This window comes from Myxine glutinosa, chromosome 1 (genome assembly GCF_964187855.1).
Source record: "Myxine glutinosa chromosome 1, kmMyxGlut1.1, whole genome shotgun sequence".
NCBI lineage: Eukaryota > Metazoa > Chordata > Myxini > Myxiniformes > Myxinidae > Myxine > Myxine glutinosa.
Window position 1 is genome coordinate 373,489,540 of NC_136261.1, and position 27,215 is coordinate 373,516,754.

Below are 27,215 nucleotides of genomic sequence, written 5' to 3' on the forward strand. Positions count from 1 at the left end.
AGCCGGCACCCTAGCCGCTAGCCCAACACCAGGAATAATATTTCTTACTGTTCTTAATACAGGAAAATAATACTTTCTTTTGAATCCAAACAGCACAAAAACAATGCACAAACATGTTAATTAATGGTACAGTTTGGACAATTTTATAGTTGAATCCCAAACCATATTTTCCCCATTACCTCCTCAGTTTGCGGTTCATGGGGATTTTCACCACCTCGTGAACGACGAGGCATTCCTGTATAGACTTTAACACTGAGCGGGGTATCGTGTTCTATGAACTCTCTTGTTTCTGAGGTAATTGTGCTCCATAGTAATTTACCTGATGTTTTCTTACCTTTAAAGTTTTGTTTTTATGACTACCCCTCTCGATCTACAGGTTTCAACTCTGCTCCACTTCCTTCTCTAATACAAGAAAATGGCGTCTTCTTCGATGACTGGAGTTTGTGCAGATGAACTTCAATGCATTGTGTGCCTTGAACTGTACAAGGAACCTATTACTCTGCCATGTGGCCACTCATTTTGTAAAGTCTGTATCGAGCAACACTGGGAAAGCAGGGAAGAGGTCACAGTCTGTGATTGTCCGAACTGCCGTGAGGTATTTCCGATAAAACCAGAATGTCAAAAGAATGTGGCCCTTGCGAAATTGGTAGAGAAGACGAAATTGGTGCCAGGAGTAAACGTGGAGAAGATGAAGTTGGTGCCAGGAGTAAACGTGGAGGAGCGAAGATGCACCGAGCATGGCAAGCCAATACAACTCTACTGCAAGGATGATGAAAGCTTGATGTGTGTGATGTGCATGGTTGGACAACATACGAACCATGAAGTTGTTCCTGTGGAGATTGTTCATGATGAACTCAAGGCAAGTAAATAAATGAAAATGTTTATTTGTTCATGTAACTTTTATCCATTTGAATTTATCTCCAAGAATATAAAATCCATTCTCAAAGGAAGTTGAAAGAACAAAGAGCCAAAAGATATAAGACATTGATAAATTTCAAGTTCTGTAATCATGAAAATTTCTCATAACTCAGAACATTCCTCACAAGTGGAGGTTATTTTATAGAGAGACTACCTTCTTGTGATACTTTCCCCCACACTGCTGAAGATCAATTGGTTGTAGAATGAGCGAAGTATCAAAACAAGTCTTTTAAATTGAACAACTGACAGAAAAGGTGGTTATTGATTTTACAGGTAAAAAGGTAGGCTTGAGAGCTCACCAAATTAACAATTTTATGCTGAGATTGTTCGTGGCCCTGGGCCTAAGGATATAGACCCAAATCTCTGAAAAAGCTTGGAGATGAAATGTCAAGCGATGCTCAAGAATAATGTGTGTGAACAGCATTTTGAGATGTTGAATTAAGGGAAGTGTGTGTTAATAAAAGATACAGGTTTAGACCACTTTAGCATCCCAGGTATATTCATGAAAACCACACAAAACAACCTGTTGTTGTTAAACTTCATATGGCACCCCCTTTAGAGGCCTTTTTTCCCCGCAGAGCAGGGCTTGGCCTTTTTCGGGCACCGTGGTCCCCATTGTTCAGCAATATTTTATGTCCGGATGCCCTTCCTGCCGCCAACCCTGTAAGTCACCTCTTCCAACACACAGGGAATTACTAGTAAACTGGTACTCAATTTGACGACCTCAGTGGGATGACAGGCTGAGTCAGCCCCCCTGGTGTTAATTCAGCGATCGACTGGGATTCAAACCCAGGATCCTAGGATCCCAAGCCGGCACCCGAACCGCTAAGCCAACACCAGGGTGTTGTTAAACTTCATATAAAAGGATTTTAAAAAAACACTTCCAGTTACAGCAATTACCAACAAGAGGTAATGTTCAGGCCTGGTATTATCCATCACTGGTGTTTGTTTTCTTGAGCTTTTACTTCCTTGCATCACAACGTTCACATTCATACTGAGTCTCGGCCAATGGTCGTCCTATCATGGTTTCAAAGATCTTCAATAATATTTATGATGACACGACAATCAGACTTTAACAAATTACTCGACTGCTCGAAAGGATGAAGCATCAAATTATTTTGAGTTTTTTTAATGATCTCATTTTAATATTCTGTTCAAAGAGGACCAGCATATTAATCATGGAAACTCCTTCAACAAACTATGATGTAACTGGAAACCAAAGTTGAATTGTTCTCCATAAACAAAATGGCTGTTTGAAATGTGCACTGATATTGACAAGGACACCAGTCTACAAATGAGCACAGACAGGTTTTCACATTGACAGAAAGGGCCTTAATAATCCAACATTGCAGTTGAAATCAAAACCTTCCTTTTCTCTCATGGCCTGATCTCAAACCATCAGTTTGGTTTCTAACCCCATTCAACCACCCTGGCCCTCCATCTGCTGCTCTTCCAACAATGGATTGAGGCTCTGAATGTTAGAAAAGAGATCAATTCTGTATCTCCTGGACATGGCTCAAGCATTTATCCAAATCTGGTATTGTGTCTTCCTCTCCTCCACTTGCATAGTCATGCCTGAGTCTCAATGGGATCCTCTCCCATTTGAAAATCTGTGGCCCCAAACCAGTCTCAGGTTAAAATTTTGCTTATAACTCCACCCTTTGCTGCAGCACCACTCATCGTCCAGAAACGCAGGCATCAGCTTCTTCCCTCTCTGAACATGTGTGAAAAAAGCAGAAGCTGGAGCAGCACTTGGAATTGTAAACCCTGGCGTCTCACTTTGACTCTTTAAAACGACAAACTGGAAAAACCTCCAATCTACTCCATTTAAGCAACACTTGCAATTCAGGTCTTCAAACGTGTTAATATCTCCATTAGCCACAATCCCTCCTGGACCAACTAAATATCTGAGTTGGCTTGCAAAGCCATTGCCTCATTGGGAATTCTCCATCATGCAAAGACAAATTATAATTTTTAACAACCCACGAGGCTTACAGTTGCAGCCCAATGGAGTATTGCTTTCCTTCTGGGCTCATGTTCCTATTTCACACCTTTTTAACTTGAATCCATGGAGAAACATGTTAATTGGATAAACATGTTAAATAAACAAAAGCAGTGCAATCTCCTTCAGCAATGCGGCATCCCTGGGCCTGTTACTCCTGCATCTCTGACAGCTTGGTTGGCTCTCTATGTTCTCCTGTGTCCTTGTTGGCATTTCACCCTCTCCTCTTTCAATGGTCTGTCTCCTCACCCTTCAACCCCCCACAGGGTTCTGCCACGAACTCACTTCTTGTGAAACTCGCAAAATCCAGACTCACTGCTCACATCCATCAAGGAATGACTTTACACGATGGAGGATGCCCGATCTGTGGTTGCTTTTGCAAACCAACTTTGTAACATGTTCAACCGAAGAGATGTCAGAAGTTAGACACTGAATCTCTTGGACACTCAGTGGTTGAACATGGAAATATGGGGGTTTATGTAATGGTCCTTCTGGTGTGAGACTGAGAGATTTGCCAGGTATGCAAGGTGTGATCCATTTTGTTTGTCCAACAATTCCAAATCGTGAGACAGTGATGCAGCTGCTGTATCTGCCTGTCCGCTGGATACAGTACTGTACTATATAATGTGGAGGCATTTGTCAAGTGCTGGAAGTCCAGAAGCCAGGTATGATGGTTTCTTGTATGCAGCAGTTAATGAGCTTGACAAGTAGACCAGGATGCTACTTTGTATTGATTTATCTAAAATATGTCCAAGCCATGTTATATCGACATGTATCTTGACGATTTGTTTCAGATTCAAGCGTTCTTACCATTTCTAATGGCGAAGCAAAATCATTTGCAAAGTTGAATGACACAGAATCCAAAATGATGATCCGTCGTGAGGTTCTTTGAAAAGACAAAAGACTTTCCATCTATATCGATAATGGTTGACGTGATTTTGCTCGAAATGGAAGTTCGCTTTCCGAAACTACACACACGGTTTTGATGAAACATGCCCAGTGCCCACAACCTTCATCACCCGTGATGTACCAATGTTTGTTCATGGCATAAAAAACTCAAGGTCTAAGGTGGTCTGTGGGGCCCCACCCAAAATTGGTATTTGCTCTCTTTTCTGAAACTACACATACGATGTTGATGAAACTTGGCCACAAACTTCATATCTGATGCCTAATGAAGGTGTATTGACTGAATAAAAATCTGAGCACATGAAGGGGGTTTACAGGGGAGGGGGTTGTGAGGGTTGTGAGGGTTGACCGCCCCCCAACCCCCCAAATACGAATTCGCTCTCTTCTCTGAAACGACACACACAATTTCAATGAAATTTGATCACAACCATCATCACTCATGATGTACAAAAGTTTGTTCACCGCATTAAAAAATATCGTGGTCTGTGGGGGGTTTGAGTGACTGTTGCTCCTGATCCAGGTGAGCTTCAGAACCCGTTGTCCTATTTTTGCTTGGCTCATGGGGGCGATCCACAAAATGTTGGACATATCAATTTTTTGACTCTGGTGGTAATTCTTGGGAAAAATGCCATGGGTATGGAAAAGGCCTCTTGATATGGCATGTGCCACGTGGCAAAGTATAGAAAAGATGTGACATTTTCTAGCTTGTAGAAAATGCCAAAGTATAGAAAAGAAGGGACATTCAAAAAATCTCATGTGCATGCTGGTCTACCCTTATGTTCTGAGGAGGAACCAAGTAATGCTCCTGAAAAGTTCATATAAATGGCGCCAATTTCATTCATACAGCTGCATGAAGAAGTAAATGTATTTTATTTGCCAGATGTGGGGCGCCCCTTTATAGTCCACCTCTGCTTCCTTTAACTATCAATTTATTCACCATGATAATAATGTTGATGAGCTCTCTTCTCATACAATTGTATAAATAAAGAAGAGTTCATATTTAATTTGGAATCGACAAATGTCTTGTCTCCACTTTTTTGCAAATACATTTTAAAATCATTTTGTGCAGTTTGTTCCTCATCGTTTCCACATACAGATGAACAATTCCCTTTACCTGGACTTATTTATTCTGTGCAGGGCGTTTTGGCTGCAAAGTGTCCTGAACTATCAAAGTCAAAGCAGCACCTTGAATCCCAACTCCATCAGTTGAAGCGGGAGGTTGAACAAACACAGGTATGAAGTACCAAGGAATGGACGTGATTGAAGGAAAGAGAATTAGCATCTGGAAAAAATATTTGTTCTCCAATGGGTGACATCACCACAGCTCAAACTACACAATATTACTTGCATCTCAGCCATCTCAGGCCACCTCTGGCCATCTACACACACAAGCCACCAACCACCTGACCCAAAACAATGTCAATCCATGACCATTAATGTGAGATTTACTTCTAAATCTAACTGAAGACTTTTTTTTTGAAAGTTGTCTCCTTAAAATGCTTTCAAGTTATTGTTAAAATGCTTTTTTGGATACAAGAGTCAGCTCATGGAAGAGCAAGATACAGAGTGAAAAAAGGAAATGTATTGACGGTGGGGCAGTGGGGCAAAAGGTGGAACATGAAAAGGTTAGGGAATTAATTAATGGGCAAAAAAGAAAAAATAACAAGATGTGAAGAACGCATTAACCTGCAAGACGATTGGTTTAGGGAAGTGGGGAGTGGTGGTGAAAAGTGGTGAAATAGTGAAAGTGGTAAAATATTGCAGGTTTGGATGGTTCAGGATGACGGGAGAGGGTAGTGGGATGCCAACATCGAGCCGTGGAGGGTAGAGCGGGATTGAACTTTTTCATGAAGATTATTTCACAAGCCAGAGAAAAGAGTGGAGGTAGGCAGGTATCCTGTAATATTACTGCCCACCTCTGTGCAATTCCCTGGAAACAAACTATGTCCATATCTGAACAAGTGTTGGTGTTTTTTTGTGATCAGGAAATCTGAAATATTATTTTATTTCTTTCACTTTTAAAGATTTATACCTTTTCTGCCTAATTCTGTCCATCACATGCGAACTAGTTAAAATCTCCATCATCTAGGTTGGGTAAATGTTGAAATTTTCCATCAACCCATCAACTCACCCCAATAAGTGTTGTGGAAAAGTGTCCTGTCCAAAACATTGTCCTTCTGAACGTACTCGTGCAATATGTCCTCATCCTTCCTCAGTCGTAATTCTTTGTTCTCTTTAGTTTTAACCTTCTTTCTGATGGTTTATTCTTGACTTTTAACTCTAATCACACAATGATTGATTTATTCCAGGATTCAGGCAAAGGGACTGTGGACAGGATGGAGGAAAAGCGATTGGCGTTGTACCAATATGTGTATAAATCCGTGGATCTGATGAAGAGTGGGGTGATCAAAAGGCAAAATGAGAAGATTTGTCTCCTTCAGAAGCAGATGGACAAGGTGAAGGAGCAGTTGAACTCTCTCCATGAAACAAATTCCACATTGAAAGCAGCACTCCAGGATCTTGAGACTATTTCTTTTTTACAGGTAGGCATTCTTCTTCACCTTTTACAAAAGTGGTAATGTTTAATTGTCAATGTTTATTGAATTTAATTTTTTTAGAAGAGGAAAAAATTGACTAATCATAAACTTTCAGGACATGAGAACCTATTGAATGCTCGGATTTGGGGTATTGCTCGGAGAGTGAATTAATGGTACATTGTACTTCAGAAGGACAATAACACAACATGAATATACCATCATATGTGGAGATATCGTCCTTGACACAGACCCTGGAAGTTCATTTATCACTCTTGTTTCGGGATTATAGTTTCACATTTACCACAACATTTATGAAGCATTATTTACATTTATGAAGAGAGCATTCATTAACGAAGAAGTCTTGAGGTAATTCACTTTTCTTCCTTTTCAGGGTTATAAGGATGTCATAAAAAGGTGAGACTGTGATGGTGTCCATCACATTGTTTGACACATCATGCTTTTTTTCCTCCTCTCTGTTCCTTCTTCAGAACCATCATTCATTTTCAATCATCTCCAGATATATTTTATTTTCTACTTCTTCCAAAAATATGTTATTCACAAAAATGTCTCAACTCGTTCCCATTTGATGATCCTTGTTATATAATGTAACCTGAGTACATATTATATTAGAGAACATGAAGAAAATAAAAGTTTATCAAGTCTATTTGTTTCACCCATTCTCCTTTTCATATATGTGTTGAATTATAGATTCTCATCGAAAGATTGGCGCAAATATAAATTCCATCGATCATTCTATTTCAACCCTGGTGTTGGGCTAGCGGCTAGGGTGCCAGCTTAGGATACCTAGGATCCTGGGTTCGAATCCCGGTCAATCGCTGAATTAACGCCAGGGGGGTTGACTCAGCCTGTCATCCTTCCGAGGTCGGCTCATTGAGTACCAGTTCACTGGTAATGCCCTGTTTGTCGTAAAAGGCGACAAACAGGGTTGGCGTCAGGAAGGGCATCCGGCCGTAAAACATTGCTTCAAAAAGGGGACCAAAAAACAACAACAACCACGGTGCCCGAAAAAGGCCAACCCCCGCTTTGTGGGGAAAAATGGCCTCTAAAGGTGGTTATATATTCTATTTCAACCACAAGTTGTTCTTTTTTGGGTTTTTTTGGATACAGAATCGAGGCTCGTGAAAGATCTAACATTTATCACACAAACAAATCAAACAGACAAACAAAATATATAAAAAGAGGGAGCGGCAGACAAGATGGGGAGAGAAGGGGAAGCACACAAACACAACATTTGAGAGCAGGGACATTGGGAGATGTGTGGGGGGGAGGAGGCGTGGGAAGGGGGTGGGGGTGGGGGGGGGGGGTGTGAGAAGTATAAAACACAAGGACAACAAGGACTTCCAGGAAAGAAGTTGTTATTTCAAAAAAGTGGATTTGGGGTGAAATTAGCAGGGGTAGAAAAGATCAAGGTTTTGGATGGGGGAAGATAAGAGATGGTGGTGAACAGCTGTTTTAAAGACCTGGAGGGAGGAGTGGGATTGAAGAGAGTGATGGATTTTGTTCCAGAGGTGGGAGAAAAGAGGAATGAAGGAGTGAAGGTGAGCAGAGAGTCTTGATTTTGGCTGTTTAACCATAAGAGGATTGCAGGTAGATCTTGTGCGACCTGCAGGAATATTTGGGGGACAGCCCAGAGAGAGCTGGGGGAGCAAGGCCTGAGAGGAGTCGGTAGAAGACGGAAAGACCACCAACCTGCCTGCGGTGAATGAGTGAAATACCCTCGGAGTTAGCCTCATCGTGGGAGATTCCAATGATTCTGAACGCTTTGCTTTCAACAGCATGTAGACGAGCTTGCCGTGAGGCAGGAGCACCAGCCCAGAGGGGAGATCAGTATTCCATTGAGCTGCGGATGAAAGCCTTGTATATGGTGAGGAGCTCAGGTGTGCCAAGGAAGGACTTCGCACGACGGAGGATGCCGAGTCGGCAACTGGCTTTGGAGCCCAGATTTGAAATGTGGTTTTCCCAGGAAAGATCATGGCAGATAGTGAGACCCAAAAGCTTGAGTGACAGAACTTATTGGAGAGGATTATTCAGAAAGTGGATGGGAGGGTTGTCCAGTTGGTCCTTTCGGAGAGACATCGTAGGAGTGTGATATTTGTCAGGATTGAAAGACATGTTCCACTTGTTTGCCCAGTCTGTGATGTTGTCCAGGTCTGCAGAGATTGAGGAGGCTGCAGACTGCCGATCTGAGGGATGAGGAATGGAGCAGAGAGTGGAGTCGTCAGCAGACATAGAGAGGATTTTCAAGAGATTCAGAGAGATCATTGATGAAGACCAGAAAGAACACAGGGCCCAGAACACTGCCTTGGGGAACTCCAGCCTGAACATGAAGAGGAGATGAGAGAAACCCATTTAGGGCCACACATTGACTATGACCAGAGAGGAAGTCCACAAGCCATGCGTGGAGATTTCCATGGATACCAAAGGAGGAGAGTTTGGTGAGCAGAGCGGGGTGCCAGACCGTATCGAAGGCACGTGATATGTCAAGGGAGACAGCTCTAATTTCCTGTTTGGCATTGAGGACCTCCGTCCATTGTTGAGAAAGCAGAGGCAGCATGTCCAGAGTAGAGTGACCTGGTCTGAAACCAAATTGATGATCAGAGATCAAGCCATTGGAGAAGAGGAAAGATTTCATATCCGAAGCAATGATGGATTCCATTACTTTGCTGATAATTGGGAGAAGGCTGACTCGTCTGTAGTTGCTAGGATCTGTTTTTGGACATTTTTTGTGTAAAGCAGAGATGTTGGCTGATTTCCAAGCAGATGGCAGATGACCTTGAGCAAAGGAGAGGGTGAAGAGAACAGAGAGAGGGAGTGAAAGAGCGGAAGAACAGGATTTTAGGACCCGTGGGCTGATGCCGTCAGGTCCAGTTGTAGAATCAGAATCAGAGTCGAGGGTTGACAGAAACTTTTCCACCTTGTCAGGAGGAAAGGACACAAAGCCCAGGAGCAGCTGGGTACGACTGGGTACGGTGGGTACAGAGAGGGATGGGTTTGAGACACAAGATTTAGAGGCAAACGCAGAGTTGAGGCATTCAGCTTTTTCACATGCGGAGTCAGCTGTGTAGCCGTTTGAGGTAAGGGAGGGGATGGAGGGGGAACAGACACCAGAAACAGATTTGACCAGACGCCACCAGGATTTGGAAGAGGGGGACAGATAAGAGAGTTCGGTGTTGAGAATGGAGAGATATTGTTTCCTGGCTCTCCAGAGGGTGGACACACACTTGTTTCGGGCTTTGTGAAAGGAAATGAGATTTCCTTCCGTTGGATTTGCTTTCCAGGAGACAAAGGCAAGTTGTTTCTCGGCAACAGCCTCACTACAAGATTCCATGTGCCATGGACTGGAGGAAGGGTATGACAACTGAAGATGAGATGGGATAAATCTGTGCATGAGAGAGAGCAATTTACTTTGGAAGAATTCCCAGGATGAGTTGATGTCAGAGGCGGTAGAGATGGGAGACCAGTCCAGATGATTGATGGCTGCTTGAAGACCGTGCCAGTTGGCCTGAGTGAAATGCCAGACTCGTCGACGCTGAGGAGGCTCTCTGAGAATGGTCAGAGATGTCCACTTTAACAAGCACATGATCAGATGAGCCGATTGGAGCAGAAGAAGAGCAGCAGACATTCCAAGGGAAGTTCGTCATAACCAAGTCCAGAAGAGAAGATGCTCCCTTGACTGAGATCCAGGTCAGGAAATTGACAGATTGTGTCATTCCCAGTGAGTCGCAGAAGTCGTTTGCTGAGGAGCCATGTCTGGTGAGAGAGGTACCCACACCCAGCCAACTGGGACGGTGACAATTGAAATCGCCACATATGAGGAAGAGAGAGTTGGGATGAGTAGATCGAAGTTGGTCCATATTATCAGACAGCGAGATGTAGATGGAGTCATCACTGTTTGGTGGACGGTACAACACACATATGAACAAAAGGTGGGAGCGAACGGGAAGCTGTAGCCAGAGGTATTCCTGGGGGTGAGGTGGAGAGAGGGCAGTGCAGGGCGAGTGAGGAAGAGAGTTTTTGATAAAGATGTCAACCCCACCTCCAGGACGAGGCTCAGGTCTATCATACCGGAGGAGGGAATAACACGGGAGAGATACTAAGGAATCAGAGACATCATGAAGGAGGAAAGTTTCTGTGAAGCAGATCATGTCTGGTTTGTCAGAAGCAACCTGTATGGAGAGATCAGTCAAGTTTGAGCGAAGGCCCCGGATGTTTGAGGTCCATACCTTTAATGAAGAGGAAAAGAGGGAGCATCGGATACAGAACAGAGGGGGGGAGGTGTGTAGGGTAAGATGTGGACGAGGAGGAGGAGGAGGAGGTAGGGAGAGCTGTTTAAGGTGTGTCAGAGATTTCAGAATAGCTTGCAGAAAGGGAAGGATGGGGTGGACAAAAGGTTTGATGGTGATTGGGTGAGGGACAGTGAGGTGTTATTTGAGGAGGGGGAAGTGCGAGGCAGAATGTTGGGAGAGATGAAGGTGAGAGTTGGAAGGGGGAAGAAGTGGGGAGGATGCTTTGAGGAAGAGGGGTGAGAGGGGAAATGGAGAAGAAATGAGGGTGGGGAGATTTGAAGGGGAGGGGGGAGTTTATGACGGGAGGGGTTAGGGGAGAGTTTAGGAGGGAAGGGACAAGGGGGGGGGATTTGAAAGGGATGAGAGATGGGGGAGATTTGGAGGGGAGCGGTGAGGGGGGAGTCTAGAAGGGGAGGAGTGAGGGAGAGTCTAGGAGGGGACGGGTGTGGGGGGAGTTTAGGAGGGAAGGGGCAAGGGGGAGATTTGAAAGTGATGGGTGATGGGAAGGATTTGGAGGGGAGGGGCATGGGGGAAGATTTGAAAGGGATGGGTGATGGGGAAGATTTGGAGGGGAGGGGCAAGGGGGGAGATTTGGAGGGGAGGTGTGATGGGGAAGATTTGGAGGGGAGGGTGAAGATTTGAAAGAGATGGGTGATGGGGAAGATTTGGAGGGGAGGGGCAAGGGGGGAGATTTGGAGGGGAGGTGTGATGGGGAAGATTTGGAGGGGAGGGGTGAGATTGGATTTTAGAAAGTGCACGATTAATGGGAAACGAACATTTATTGCAAAATGAGTTTCTTGTGACCTTCGAGTCAAAAATACGTTTAAGGACGCTGGAGGGGGGGGGGGGGGGGGGGGAGTGCAGCTGAATTTAGGGAATGTATGAAAGAGGCACTGTAATAGATGGAATTTTTTTTTGGAATGAATAGATTTGGTGAGCAAGTTGAAAGCATCCTTTTAAAGAAGAAGAAGAAAAAGGTGTTATAATATACGACAGAATGCAGTACTTCAGGGGAAAGTTTAAACATTTTTAAATTGAGCAGTGAAAACTATCTGGGGAAATGGGGGAGAAACACGTGGTCGAAGAACGAATAAACGAATAAGAACAGAGAAGGAAATATATGTATATTTTTTTGAGTTGAGATTTTAAACAAGGAAGTTTGTGGTGGAAAGACTGGGAAAACTGAGAGAACGAAAGTAATTGGAGCACAATCGAAGGACCGCTGAGAGAAGTTTATCGATATCTTCTATATTTGAGGCTTTTATAATATCATTTTACAAACCTTTTTCTCCTCCAATGACCCCCTGACCTTCCTGAAGTTTTTTTCCCTTTTCATACCAAGGCTCGAGTCGGTGTCACATTTTCAATCTCTGAAGATGGCACAACCCACAGTGTTGGACTTCTCCAAAGAGGAGAAGAATCTGGGCTCATTCATTAAACTCCATGAGAACTTTCTGAAGAATATAATGAGTGAGTGACAAAAATGTGCTATTTTGTGAGGAGAATAATTCTTTGGGGAACATGAGATGCGAGAGAACCAGGAAGGATAATAGAAAAGTGAAAAGTACATAAATGACAAAGATCATTGTCTTCCTCTCATACACAACTTTCAAAAGGACATAATCTGTTTTGGCACCTTAGCGGTGTTTGGGGCACCTTAAAGGATACCGTACAGTACCTTCAGAAAGTATTCACACCCCTTGACTTTTTCACATTTTGTTGTGTTACGGCCTGAATTTAAAATGGATAAAATGTAGATTTTTTTGGTCACTGATCTACACATAATACCCCCATAATGTGGAATTAATTTTTTTGTGAATTTCCTTTCACAAAATAATTAAAAATGAAAAGCTGAAATGTCTTGAGTCGACAGTGTATTCAATACTTTTCCTATGACACTCCAAATTGAGGTGAGGTGCATCCAATTTCCTTTGATCATCCTTAAGATGGATGTTCAACTTAATTTTTTTTTTTTTTTTTTTTTTTTTTTTTGTATATAAGATCGAGGCTCGTGAAAGAGCTAACATTAATCACACAAAAAGACAAACCGACACACAAAACACAAAAAACAAGGGGAGAGGCAGACAAGATGGGGAGAGGGGGAAGGACACAAAAGAGAGGGGGAAGAGGGGGAAGGACACAAACACAACATTTGAGAGCAGGGACATCGGGAGGACTTGGGGGGAGGTGGGAGAGGATTAAAACATATGAACACTGCAAGGACTCTGGGGTGAATTACCGGGGGTAGAAAAGATCAAGGTTTTCGATGGGGGACGATAAGAGATGGTGGTGAACAGCTGTTTTAAAGACCTGGAGGGAGGAATGGGATTGAAGGGAGTGGGGGAGTTTGTTCCAGAGGCGGGAGAAAAGGGGAATGAAAGAGTGAAGGTGAGCAGAGAGCCTAGACTTTGGCAGTTTAACCATAAGAGGGTTGCAGGCAGATCTTGTGCGACCTGAAGGAATATTGGGGGGACAGAGCACAGAGAGAGCTGGGGGAGCAAGGCCGGAGAGGAGTCGGTAGAAGACAGAAAGACCACCAACCTGCCTGCGGTGAGTGAGTGAAAGGCCCTCGGCGTTGACTACATCGCAGGAGATTCCAATGATTCTGAAAGCTTTGGCCTCAACAGCGTGAAGCCGAGCAAGGTGTGAGGCAGGAGCACCAGCCCAGAGGGGGGAACAGTATTCCATTGAGCTGCGGATGAAAGCCTTGTATGTGGTGAGGAGCTCAGGTGTGCCAAGGAAGGACTTTGCACGATGGAGGATGCCCAGTCGGCGACTGGCTTTGGAGGCCAGCTTGGAAATGTGGTTTTCCCAAGAAAGATCATGGCAGATAGTGAGACCCAAAAGCTTGAGCGACAGAACTTCTTGGAGAGGATTGTTGAGAAAGTAGATGGGAGGGTTGTCCAGTCGGTCCTTTCGGAGAGACATTGTAAGAGTGTGAGATTTGTCAGGATTGAAAGACATGTTCCACTTGTTTGACCAGTCTGTGATTTTGTCCAGGTCTGCAGAGAGTGAGGAGGCTGCAGACTGCCGATCTGAGGGATGAGGAATGGAGCGACAGAGAGTAGAGTCGTCAGCAAAGAGATAGAGAGGATTTTCAAGAGAGTCAGAGAGATCATTGATGAAGACCAGAAAAAGCACAGGGCCCAGAACACTACCTTGGGGATCTCCAGCCTAAACAGGAAGAGGAGATGAGAGAAACCCATTCAGGGCCACACGTTGACTACGACCAGAGAGGAAGTCCGCCAGCCAGGCGTGGAGATTTCCATGGATACCAAAGGAGGAGAGTTTGGAGAGCAGAGCAGGGTGCCAGACCGTATCGAAGGCACGTGAAATGTCAAGGGAGACTGCTCTAATTTCCTGTTTGGCATTGAGGACCTCCATCCATTGTTGAGAAAGCAGAAGCAGCATGTCCAGAGTAGAGTGACCAGGTCTGAAACCAAATTGATGATCAGAGATCAAGCCATTGGAGAAGAGGAAAGATTTAATATCTGAAGCAATGATGGATTCCATGACTTTGCTGATAATTGGGAGAAGGCTGATTGGTCTGTAGTTGCTGGGATCTGTTTTTGCACCTTTTTTGTGCAAAGCGGTGATGTTGGCTGATTTCCAAGCAGATGGCAGATGACCTTGAGCAAAAGAGAGGGTGTAGAGAACAGAAAGAGGGAGTGAAAGAGCAGAAGAACATGATTTTAGGACCCGTGGGCTGATGCCGTCAGGACCAGTTGCAGAATCAGAGTCGAGGGTTGACAAACTTTTCCACCTTGTCAGGAGGAAAGGACACAGAGTCCAGGAGCAGCTGGGTACGACTGGGTACGGTGGGTACAGAGAGGGATGGGTTTGGGACACAAGATTTAGAGGCAAACACAGAGTTGAGGCATTCAGCTTTTTCACGTGCGGAGTCAGCCGTTAAGCCGTTTGAGGTGAGGGAGGGGATGGAGGGGGAACAAACACCAGAAACAGATTTGACCAGACGCCACCAGGATTTGGAAGAGGGAGACAGATAAGAGAGTTCGGTCTTGAGAATGGTGAGGTATTGTTTCCTGGCTCTCCTGAGGGTGGACACACACTTGTTTCGGGCTTTGTGAAAGGAAATGAGATTTCCTTCCGTTGGATTTGCTTTCCAGGAGATGAAAGCAAGTTGTTTCAGGGCAACAGCCTCACCACAAGATTCCGTGTACCATGGACGGGAGGAAGGGTATGACAACTGAAGACGAGATGGTATAAATCTGTGCATGAGAGAGAGCAATTTACTTTGAAAAAATTCCCAGGATGAGTTGATGTCAGAGGCGGTAGAGATGGGAGACCAGTCCAGATGATTGATGGCTGCTTGAAGACCGTGCCAGTTGGCCTGAGTGAAATGCCAGACTCGTCGACGCTGAGGAGGCTCTCTGAGAATGGTCAGAGAGATGTCCACTTTGACAAGCACATGATCAGATGAGCCGATTGGAGCAGAAGAAGAGCAGCAGACATTTTCAGGGAAGTTTGTCATAACCAAATCCAGAAGAGAAGATGCTCCGTTGACTGAGATCCGGGTCGGGAAATTGACAGATTGTGTCAGTCCCAGTGAGTCGCAGAAGTCCTTTGCTGAAGAGCCATGGCTGGTGAGAGAGGTACCCACACCCAGCCAACTGGCATGGTGACAATTGAAATCACCACATATGAGGAAGAGAGAGTTGGGATGGGTAGATAGAAGTTGGTCCATATTATCAGACAGTGAGATGTAGATGGAGTCATCGCTGATTGGTGGACGGTACAACACACATATGAACAAAAGGTGGGAGCGAAGGGGAAGCCATAGCCAAAGGTATTCCTGGGGGTGAGGTGGAGAGAGGGCAGTGGAGGGCGAGTGAGGAAGAGTTTTTTATAAAGATAGCAACCCCACCTCCAGGACGAGGCTCAGGTCTATCATAACGGAGGAGGGAGTAACCTGGGAGAGATACCAAGGCATCAGAGACATCATGAAGGAGGAAAGTTTCTGTTAAGCAGATCACATCTGGTTTGTCAGAAGCAACCTGTATGGAGAGGTCAGTCAAGTTTGAGCGAAGGCCCCGGATGTTTGAGGTCCATACCGTTAATGAAGAGGAAGGGGGGAGCATCGGGTCCAGAACAGGGGGGGGAGGGGTAGGGTAAGATGTGGAAGAGGAGGAAGAGGTAGGGAGAGCTGTTGAAGGTGTGTCAGAGATTTCAGAATAGCTTGGAGAAAGGGAAGAATGGGGCGGACAAAAGGTTTGATGGAGATTGGGTGAGGCACAGTGAGGTGTTATTTGAGGAGGGGGAAGAGCAAGGCAGAAGTTTTGGGGAGATGAAGGTGAAAGTTGGAAGGAGGAAGAAGCAGGGAGGATGCTTTGAGGAGGAGGGGTGAGAGGGGAGTCTAGGAGGGGAGGAGCGAGGGAGAGTCTCGGAGGGGAGGGGTGTGGGAAGAGTTTAGGAGGGAGGGGAGGGAAGGGGCAAGGGGGGAGATTTGAAAGGGATGGGTGATGGGGAGGATTTGGAGGGGAGGGGTGAGATTGGATTTTGAAAAGTGCACGATTCATGGGAAACGAACATTTTTTGCAAAATGAGTTTGAGACCTTCGAGTCAAAAATACGTTTGAGGACACTGGAGGAGGGATGGAGTTCTGGATAGTTTATGGAATGTAGAAAGGAGGAACTGTAAGAGATGGTATTATATATATTTTTTGGAATGAATAGATTTGGTGAGCAAGACGAAAGCATCCTTTTGTAGGAAAAGAAGAAAAGGGTGTTATAATATATGAGAGAAAATAGTTGTTCAGGGGAGAGATTATACATTTCTAACCGCGTGATCGCGAACGAAGAACGAACGAACAAAAAGAACAACAAATAAACGAATAAGACCTGGGAAGGAAATATTTTTTTTGGGGTTTTTTTTTTTTTTTTTTTTGTGAGTACAGATATTAAACAAGGAGGTACGGGGTGAACGACTGGTACGAAACAGAGAACGAAAATAATTTCAGCGCATTCGACGAATCGCTGAGAGAAAAACAAACCACAAGGTCGGAGCGGTACGGTAGTCTAAGCCTACGAGTACTAGGCCGCAGAATACTCGATACCATTAACCGACGATTGTGTATACATGTACGAAAAATTAGCACCGAAAATTTTCCAAAAGATACGCTATAGGTACATACACCGAAAGATAGATACAGTCTCGACAAAAACACAATTGAGAAATATCACTTAGCTTCGAAAGCGTGAGTGCATGGAGCAGCTTCGAAAAGACGTGACCTCGCCGTGGATCTCGCGAGATCTGAGATAATTGGAATCCACTATGGCCAATTCAATCAATCAATCAAAATGGTTTGTCGAAAGCATGTCTGGCAGCGAATGGCTGAATTGCACATGCATACATATTCATAATTTTCAATCAAAGATTGCTTCCAAGATAAAAGTTTATAAAATACAATTGGTGCATTGACAAAAAAATGTTAAATTAAAAAACAAACATTGTACGTTTCAAACAGAGCTAATGGAGCTCAATTGATTGGAAATTATATGAGAAAGAAACACACTTTTCTTTACAAGGTCCCACAGTTGACAGTGCATGTCAGAGAAGAAACTACCATAAAGTCCAAGGAACTGTCCGTATAACTCTGAGATAGAATTGTGAGGAAGCGTAGATCTGAGGAAGCGTATCAAGCAATTTCGAGAATGTTGAAAGTTCCGTCCGACCAAACAGCAACCGGGCAAGAAGCACCTTGGTCAAGGAAGGTGAACAATAACCCAATGACCACTGTGACAGAACGAGAGTTCCTTGGCTGAGATGGGAGAACCTTCTGGAAGGACAAGAGTCTGCAGCACTTCACAAATCTAGGCTTTATGGCTGGATTTGTGAAGCCAGACAAAGCCACTCCTGAGAAAAAGGCACATGACAGCATGCCTGGAATTGGCAAAAAGATACGAGAAAGACTCTGCGAGTGAGGCAACATATTCTGTGGTCTGATGAGACGACAATTGAACTCTTTGGCCTGAATGCAAAGTGCTATTTCTGGCGGAAACAGAGCACACCTCATCACCCATCTAACACAATCCCCACTGTGAAACACGGTGGTGGCAGCATCATGCTGTGGGGAAGCTTTTCAGTGGTGGGGACTGGGAGACTTGTAAGGACAGAGGGAACATTGAATGGAGCCAAGTACAGGCAAATCCTTGATTAGAACCTGCTTCATAGAGGAAAAGACCAAAAGAGATTTTGGAGCTGTGAGGGCTGGGATAAATACATTTTCTTTGTTTCCTTTTTCCTGTTTCCAGGGGGATGGGGCAAGATCAATTATACTTGATTTTTGCATTTATTGCTTGAAGGTAAGGCGTGTGTGTGTTTGTGTGTGTGTGTGTGTGTGTTTGTGTGTATCCACAGCTCACTTGTATTAACAGGAAATTAACGGAACTAAACACCTCTCAGTCTCATCCACAGATATTTGTCGTATTTCCTATTTTTCCAGGAGTCTGATTTTCATCCAGGAGCAAAACAATTATGGTTAATCATCTATAATTTGCCACTCGTTTAAATGCTGAAAATCATGTTTAAAAAGACTATTTGAGTTACACACTTCTCCCTAGCAGCGGCAGGTTAAAAGTGCCCTGCTGAGCAGAAGCAAGTCCCTGAAAATTCACACACAGCACATGCGGGAAAGGCCTCGTTAGCATTCACACATTGTTCAAATCTGTTCATGTTTATAAATTGTTCCTTAAAGCAAAAAATATTTATTGTATAAATAAACAGCAGGGTGTCCACATTGATTGTGATGTTGCTTTATCTTTCCTTCTTTCAACAGAGCCAGTGGAGCTCCAAATGGCTGAGCTGGACCAGAGCAGCTTGAGAAGTCTTTGTCAGTGAAATGAAGGGAAATGGGACATGGAGGGTGAAGGGATTGAAATGAATGATATTTAACGAGGAAATTCATTGTCCTTCTTTGGTTTTTCTCTTTTTCCATGATCTTTCAAAATTCCCACTTTCTTGACTTTAATTCGTTCCCTTTCCTTTGATTTTGTTTCCATTTTTTATTCATCCTGATACACGTTTCTTTTCTCGCTTACTTGGATTATATGTTCAACATAGTTAAAGCTTTCTTGTTTTTTGAAAGTTCACTTTTGAAAATTTTTCCACAAAATCATCAAGGACAAAATATAAAGAAATTTCAAACAGATAATGCATCACCAAAACTAATTTCAAACAAAGAATGCATTTTCATCTGATCATGTGCTTGTGAAGATCAACATCTCTTTGGCCATTCGCAGTAAACAGGCAATCCTTACATCACTGCCTCATTTACACTTAATCTATATATATAAAGTAGAGTTGGCCTCTATCTATGATCTCTAAGATCTCGAGAACCCGTGGACGGATTTGCGAGCGGAAAGTACTGTTCGACTCGGGATGGTCCCAGGAATGTCACGGAGACATAAACATTTAAAAAATTTCGGGTTTTAAAATTAGCGTATTATTAGCACTAGCAGAAGAGAGAGGGATTCGAAGGGAGGGAGCGCAGCGCTTCTAGCGCTTCTGACTACAGCACACCTTAAAATTTAAAAAACTTCGGGTTTTAAAATTAGTGTGTTACGCGTAATTAGCGCTAGCAGAAGAGGGAGGGAATCTAAGGGAGGGAGCGCAGTGCTCCCTCCAGCGCTTCTGTTAGCGTAATTAGCGTATTTCGGAACGTTAATTTTTCAACTTCATTATTCGGAATCAGTACGTCCCAGAGAACCTTCGTAACGTTAATTTTTCAACTTCATCCGATTGACATGGGACCAACGGCATGTGACAAAGAGTGAAACATACAGGCTACATTTATTTGACGACAATGAGTTCCGACTTCCGACCTCGGTGGGATGACAGGCTGAGTCAACCCCCCTGGTGTGAAGGGGGAGGAGGAGGGGAGGGGGAAGAGAAGGGGAGGGGAACGAGGGGGAAGGGGATGGGAGGGGGGAGGGGGAGGGGGAAGGGGGAGGGGGAAGGGGGAGGGGAGGGGGGGGAGGGGGGGGAGGGGGGAGGGGAGGGGCCCTTCTTCCCCTGGGCACCCCCGCACCCTTCCCTCCCCCCTTCCCCTCCCCCCCTCCCCCCTTCCCCCTCCCCCCCCATTCCCCTCCCCTCCTCTTCCCCCTCCCCTCCTCCTCCCCCGCTTCCCCCTCCCCCCTCCCCCCCCGTTCCCCTCCCCCCTCCCCCCCCGTTCCCCTCCCCTCCTCTTCCCCCTCCCCTCCTCCTCCCACTCCCGTGCAAAGCCGGGTACCTCTGCTAGTCAATTATTGCTTCAAGCTTCGACAAACACTCCACTGGTTACAACAACACTTGATTACTCTTGTAGTCGAGCCACATACGGAGACTCTACAAATTAGCAGCCTGAATACAGTACATGATCATCAACAGTTCATGATTTCAGTACCTGATCAGTTTTCAGTACATGATCATCAACTTTTTACAAACTGCAAGGACATCTCTAATAACAACATTATATAATTATCTACATTTGTGATTGGTCACTCGAAGTTGATAAAAAAGAAAAGTAGGAATGACAACTGAATTTGCAATAAGTCCCTGAAATTACATCGGAGCTTACGACAGTGCATTCAGAAAGTATTCAGACCCCTTCACTTTTTTCACATTTTGTTATGTTGCAGCCTTATGCTGAAATCGTTTAAATTCATTTTTTCCCTCATCAATCTACACTAAATACCCCATAATGACAAAGAGAAAACAGGATTTTAGAAAGTTTTGCAAATTTATTCAAAAGGAAAAACTGAAATATCACATTGACGTAAGTATTCATACCCTTTGCTATGACACTTGAGATTTAGCTGAGGTGCCTCCCATTTGTCTTGATCATCTTTGAGATGTTTCTACACCTTGATTGGAGTCGACCTGTGGTAAATTCAATTGATTGGACATGATTTGGAAAGGCACACACCTGTCTATATAAGGTCTCACAGCTGACAATGCATATGAGAGCAAAAACCAAGCCATGAGGTCAGAGGAACTGCCTGCAGAGCTCAGAGACAGGATTGTGTCGAGGCACAGATCTGGGGAAGCCTACAAAAAAATTTCTGCATAATTGAAGGTTCCCAAGAGCACAGTGGCCTCCATAATTCTTAAATGAAAGAAGTTTGGAACAACCTGGACTCTTCCGAGAGCTGGCCGCCCGGCCAAACTGAGCAATCGGGGGAGAATGGCCTTGGTCAGAGAGGTGACTAAGAACCGGATGATCACTGGCTGAGCTCCAGAGATCCTGTGTGGAGACGGGAGAAACTTCTAGAAGGACAACCGTCACTGCTTTATGACAGAGTAGCCAGACCGAAGCCTCTCCTCAGTGAAAGACACATGAAAGCCCGCTTGGAGTTTGCAAAAACGCACCTAAAGGATTCTCAGACTGTGAGAAACAAGATTCTGTGGGCTTTTTTTATTCGCTTGTTTCTGTTATTTTTTACAACGTGGAATAACACAATGGTTTGGTACCCAATCTTGGAGCAAAAGTGTCAAGATACACTACCGGTCAAAAGTTTTAGAACACCTCAATTTTTCCAGTTTTTATTGAAATTTACGCAGTTTAATATCCAGTGAATAACCTGAAATGGTACAAAGGTAAGCAGTAAACTGCTCGAGGTTAAAAAAAAGTTTAGGTTAGCAAAAACGGGAAAATAATGTAAATTGCACAGTTATATTATAATTTAAAAAAAAAGGCCTTCTTCAGTGAACAAGTAATGGGTTATCAACTTACAGCTGCTCTGCAGCAATGTAAGTAAATTAAGCCTTGAAAGTTGATGCAAACAATTCGTACAGGTGTCCCAACCTCTGCTGATTACTTGATTACAAACCCCCTGTCTGTATAAAAGCAGTGTTGAAACAGACTGTTATTGTACCCTCCGAAGCATTATTTGGACAATATTGCACTGCAGGAAGTAGTATATTGGAAACTGGAGGAAACTGAGGGGAAGAGGTCTGGCAGACCCAAAGCCACAACAGAATCAGAAGACAAGTTTCTGAGAGTCAACAGCTTGCGTGATAGGCGGCTCACAGGACAACAGCTTCAAGCACAGCTTAACACTGGTCGAAGACAGCAAGTCTCAGTTTCAACTGTGAAGAGAAGACTTCGAGCTGCAGGTTTGACAGGTCGAGTGGCAGTAAGAAAGCCATTGCTAAGATGGCTAAATAAGAAAAAGAGGCTTGCCTGGGCCACGAAGCACCGCCAGTGGACTACTGAAGACTGGACACACCTGCAGGTTGTCCAGGTGTGAAAGCCTAAACACACCTCCAGGCGACGTCAAAACTACTTTCGAGGAAAAGAACAAGAGGCCAGGCCTCAAATCATGGAATGGCCAGCACAGTCTCCAGACTTAAACCCCATCAAGCTGGTTTGGGATGAATTGGACAGAAGTGTGAAAGCAAAGCAACCTACAAGTGCAACACATTTGTGGGAACTTCTGTAACAGTGTTGGGAAGAACTTCCCAAACAATATTTTATTTCCATTGGAGAAAGAATGCCACGAGTGTGTTCGGCGGTTATATCTGCAAAAGGTGGATACTTTGCTGAGTCAAAAATTTAAATTAAATTTTGTTAAACAAAATGATTCTATGATTTTTTTTTTGTTATCTCCAATTGTTTATTTGTTCTATGCTTAATTTCAGAGTAAATTGAGACATAAAACTGCATAAATTTCAATAAAAACTGGAAAAATTGAGGTGTTCTAAAACTTTAGATTGGCAGTGTATCTTAATCAGCAATGTCAAACACTGTACATGTGTTCCTATATTGTTTTACGTAAGCCTGACTGTATCTTGCAGCTCTGTCTTATTGCTCGTTTCTCAAAGAGTAATGTCTTAATCCAGCCTCAGGCCACACAACGAACTGCACTTAGAAATGCCCAAAATAACTGTTGTGGTTTCCCTCCAACCAATAGGGTGAGAACAGAGGGGAGGGGCGGAGCCTTTCGAGAGGAAGTTATGGATGGCTGGACGTGAAAGACACTCTCGTGGTTTTTACTGTTTTGCTTACTTGAAGTGTCAACAAAACTTATTAAACACTCGAACTGCAACTATCCTCAACAAACTACTATGAGAGTACGAAAACATACTCCAACTTTCGTTTTGTATCTGTGGGTGGGGCCAACATTTTTTTTTTATCCGCGTCATCCCGACGTGAGTACGTAGAGTCGAAAGTGCCAGCACACACTGATAATAGTTTTGTAAAATTAACCTCATTGAAGAACTTTATCAAGACAAGATATAAGTATTTATCTGTAGTATCCAAATCCTGGTTCTGAGAAATCAGAAGACCTCAGTAATACTTGAGTAGATTCTCTCCAAACAAAAATAGTCACAAAAAAATCATCAGAAAGACGTTAGTCAAACACACTGCACACGTGACACGCTTTTTTATCTGAGCACGTGCACAGCAAGGTTCAGGTTTAATCGAGTCGGGAAACTAGGAACTTTATATTTAAATATCGATTCGTTGACCATTGACCAGTCCAGTCAACGCAGTATGCCAAAACAAAGATGAAAGAAACACTAAATGTCAATTCAAATATTTATTCAATTCAGAGTTCGAGTTGATCCCTTGTTCAGCCTGTTCTACACAACAGCATCAGTGATGCGGCGACGTAGCGAATCTGCCGCCGAGAAACCGTGACTCGAGATGGTTATTGATCACGTGGTTCGCTTTGCCTTGACCCGTGACTGGAAGGTTCGTGATCACGTGTCCCGTGTACGATGCCGGTGTGCAGCTATTATTTTATTTTCATGAATGTAACACTGAAAAACAAGGCATTTCCGAGGCAGGATATTTCTGCTGATATCATTTGATTCCACATTATCACGCACAACGCCGACACTGAGGCAAATGTGTCCAGTGGCCCCGCCTCCATCAAGCTGAACGACCGTCATAGCCACGCCTACCCCGGTCCTATTATTTTGTAAAGGAATGTCGTTTTACGTAGTTTTCGTGGAATCCTTTCAAACTATCAGAATTATAATACCAAAGGATGTCACAGGAAGTAAAACTCAGTCGGATGGTCGCCGAACGAATCATTGCCATTGATAGAGGCAGCGCAGAAATATGCCGTCTGAAGAAGATTCGGCCCATGATGAACAACAAGACGTGAGTGGTTCGTGTGCAGCCACCCGGCTGCTGGTTGCATCATTTTCTGGAAGTGTGGCTGTGCCGCAGACGCAGTGCCACTGTTAACAGTAATAACAACAAGGGCACTCGGTAGTGGGCATACCCCTGGTGGAGGACATACCACCGGCAGAGTGCATACCTCTGGTAGAGTGTCTACCTTAGGCAGAATGTATAATCCTGGTAAAGGCCATACCTCCAGCATACCTCTGGTAGAGTGCATACCTCCGGTGGAAGGCGTACCCCTGGTAGAGTGCATACCTCCATCAGAGTGAATACCCATGCAAGAGTGAATACCTCCAGTAGATGGCATACCTCAGGTAGCGTGCATACCTCCAGTAGAGGGCATACTTCCAGTCGGGTGCATACCCCTGGTAGAGTGCATACCCCTGGTAGAGGGCATACCCCTGGTAGATTCCATACCTCTGGTAGAGTTCATACCCCTGGTAGGGTGCATACCCCAGGTAGACGGGATACCCCTGCTAGATTGCACACCTCTGGTAGCGTGCATACATCTGGTAGAGTGCATACCCCTGGTAGGGTGCATACCCCTGGTAGGGTGCATACCCCTGGTAGCGTGCATACATCTGGTAGGGTGCATACCCCTGGTAGGGTGCATACACCTGGTAGGGTGCACACATCTGGTAGAGTGCATACCCCTGGTAGAGTGCATACCCCTGGTAGAGGGGATACCCCTGGTAGAGGGGATACCCCAGCTAGATTGCATACCTCTGGTAGAGTGCATACATCTGGTAGAGTGTATACCCCTGGTAGGGTGCATACCCCTGGTAGAGTGCATACCCCTGGTAGAGTGCATACCCCTGGTAGAGTGCATACATCTGGTAGGGTGCATACCCCTGGTAGGGTGCATACACCTGGTAGGGTGCACACATCTGGTAGAGTGCATACCCCTGGTAGAGTGCATACCCCTGGTAGAGGGGATACCCCAGCTAGATTGCATACCTCTGGTAGAGTGCATACATCTAGTAGAGTGCATACCCCTGTGAGGGTGCATACCCCTGGTAGAGTGCATACCCCTGGTAGAGTGCATACCCCTGGTAGGGTGCATACCCCCTGGCAGAATGCATACCCCTGGTAGAGTGCATACCCCTGGCAGAATGCATACCCCTGGCAGAATGCATACCCCCTGGTAGAGTGCATACCCCTGGCAGAATGCATACCCCTGGCAGAATGCATACCCCTGGCAGAATGCATACCCATGGCAGAATGCATACCAGGCTGATTAATTCCATTTTTGTCCCACTGATGAGATCCAGATTCGAACCTTCACCAAAATCGAATCACCTCTTCCTTGTCACACACCCAACTTATCCACCAAGTTTCGTCCGAGTCTGTCCATAACTTTTTGAGACAGCGTGCTGTATGTATATCATTGTTCGCCCGATCATTCAATGGTGAGGTTGGTGTTGGCTTCACGGTTAAGGTGGCTAGCTTTAAATATTTGGGTCCTGAGTTTGAGCCCCTGCCATGATGTTGAACACCAGGTGGGCTGACACAGCCTGTCATCCTTTTAAGGTGGGCAAAATGAGTACCTGCCGACTGGTAATGGGGGCATTGCATCAGTGCACGTCACGTCTCCAGAAAATGATGCAGCCAAACAGCCATAGGCTGCATCTGAACCACCACCAATCAATGAAGAACAATCCCGAAAATAATTCTCGTATCCGGATCCGGATGTTCACCAAAATCGAATCATTTATTTCTTGTCACCTACCCCACCGGTACACCGAATTTCGTCCGAATCCGTCCATACCTTTCTGAGATATCCTGCACACAAACAGACAGGGGAGAAAACATAACCTCGGTCCACCTTCGTTGGTTGGAGGTAACAATAAAATTCCTTTCACGCCATTTCATTGGCTAAGGAGTGCAGTACTGGCCAGGTCGCCACTCCGACGCAGGATACTCGAATGGTTTATTACTCCCAGTAAGCTGGTACTCACCTGGTTCACCTCGGAAGGATGACAGGTTGAATCAGCCCACCTGGGCCCGGTTGCACGAAGCTCTCCAGTGGATAAATATGTGAGATCCTTCCAGCAACCGGGCCCAGGTGTTATTTTAACGGTACGACAGGTGCTCAATGTCAGGACCTTAAGATGTTAAACCCGCCACCTTGACCGTTAAGGTAACACCAGGTTTATGTTTCCCCATAACCCATTCACAAGATGTTACAATTTCCATTAAACGTCATTATTTATATTTTAAAAGAAAATCGAACGAAGGCGAAAATTAAATATCCGGATGTTCGGGGGAGGGTTTTGTTATATGGGAACAAGAGGATGTGCGGGGGAGGGTTTTGTTATATGGGGACAAGAGGATGGTCGGGGGAGGGTTTTGTTATATGGGAACAAGAGGATGTGCGGGGGAGGGTTTTGTTATATGGGGACAAGAGGATGGTCGGGGGAGGGTTTTGTTATATGGGAACAAGAGGATGTGCGGGGGAGGGTTTTGTTATATGGGAACAAGAGGATGGTCGGGGAGGGTTTTGTTATATGGGAACAAGAGGATGGTCGGGGGAGGGTTTTGTTATATGGGAACAAGAGGATGGTCGGGGATTCCTAACCAGGTATAGAAAGGTGAATTGTGTTTCGTAAAGAAGGTGAAATTAATAATGTATTTAATATTTCACATGTTATAAAAGAGATTAATGTTTGTTTCTGTCCGTTTGTCTAACGAAGTCTGTGACCCCGCGTCGTGTCCACAGATGGACGGACCCCGAGTCTGGACCCAAACTCTGCACATCGACGGATCAAGATCTCCCGGGATCTCAGGACGGCGACTCGAACTGAGACCGACAATCAGTACCCGGAACATCCTGATCGGTTTAATTGTCTTGCACAAGTTCTTTCGTCTGATTGTTTCTCCTCGGGTCGTCATTACTGGGAGGTCGAGGTGAGGTCGACTCGTTCGTGGGGAATCGGAATCTGTTTAAACTCCATGGGGAGGAAAGGGGGAGGGAATGAGTGCTTGTTGGGAGGGAATCCCGAGTCTTGGTGTTTACGGAAATATGAAAACGAATACTGCACAGTCCACAACAATCAAGGAACCCTCCTGTCCGTGCCGGGGGATCCTGAACGATTTGGGTTCTTGTTGGATTGTGAGGAGGGAGAGTTTACGTGTTTCGGGGACTCGCGGGTTCTGCACGTGTTCAGGGGGAACTTCCTGGTCCCCGTTAAACCCGCGATTGGGTTTATGGTGTTGGTGACTCCGTGCGGTTTTGCTCCTTTTAATGATTTCGTTCATTCCGTTTTGTTCGTTCATTCCCTTCTGATCATTTACTTTGTGATTATAACAATGTATTTACAATCTGATTGTTGATTTGTTAATAAAGTTAATAAAATTAAATACATTTATTGTTTTTCTAATTTAGTGTTTGATGAAAATGCATTTATTTCCTT

The 27,215-nt window shown here is 44.6% G+C and overlaps 1 protein-coding gene across 1 annotated transcript; it reads left to right on the forward strand.

The window, feature by feature from the left end:
* LOC144889533 (E3 ubiquitin-protein ligase TRIM7-like) lies at positions 1 to 27,166 on the forward strand. Its single transcript, XM_078770155.1, has 8 exons — positions 1 to 294; positions 377 to 859; positions 4,964 to 5,059; positions 6,136 to 6,369; positions 6,755 to 6,777; positions 12,013 to 12,140; positions 18,466 to 18,519; positions 26,522 to 27,166. Exons 2-8 carry the CDS (start codon positions 416 to 418, stop codon positions 27,133 to 27,135), a joined length of 1,593 nt encoding a protein of 530 aa, XP_078626281.1. The 5' UTR covers positions 1 to 294; positions 377 to 415; the 3' UTR covers positions 27,136 to 27,166.
* Positions 27,167 to 27,215: the final 49 nt, after the last annotated feature.

Bases quoted from the DNA above. Each gene is read 5' to 3' on its own strand.
- LOC144889533 (XM_078770155.1), top strand. From the start codon at position 416: ATGGCGTCTTCTTCGATGACTGGAGTTTGTGCAGATGAACTTCAATGC. The intron at 6,778-12,012 runs GTGAGACTGTGA...TTTCATACCAAG, and splicing joins TATAAGGATGTCATAAAAAG to GCTCGAGTCGGTGTCACATT. The intron at 12,141-18,465 runs GTGAGTGACAAA...TTCTTTCAACAG, and splicing joins CTTTCTGAAGAATATAATGA to AGCCAGTGGAGCTCCAAATG.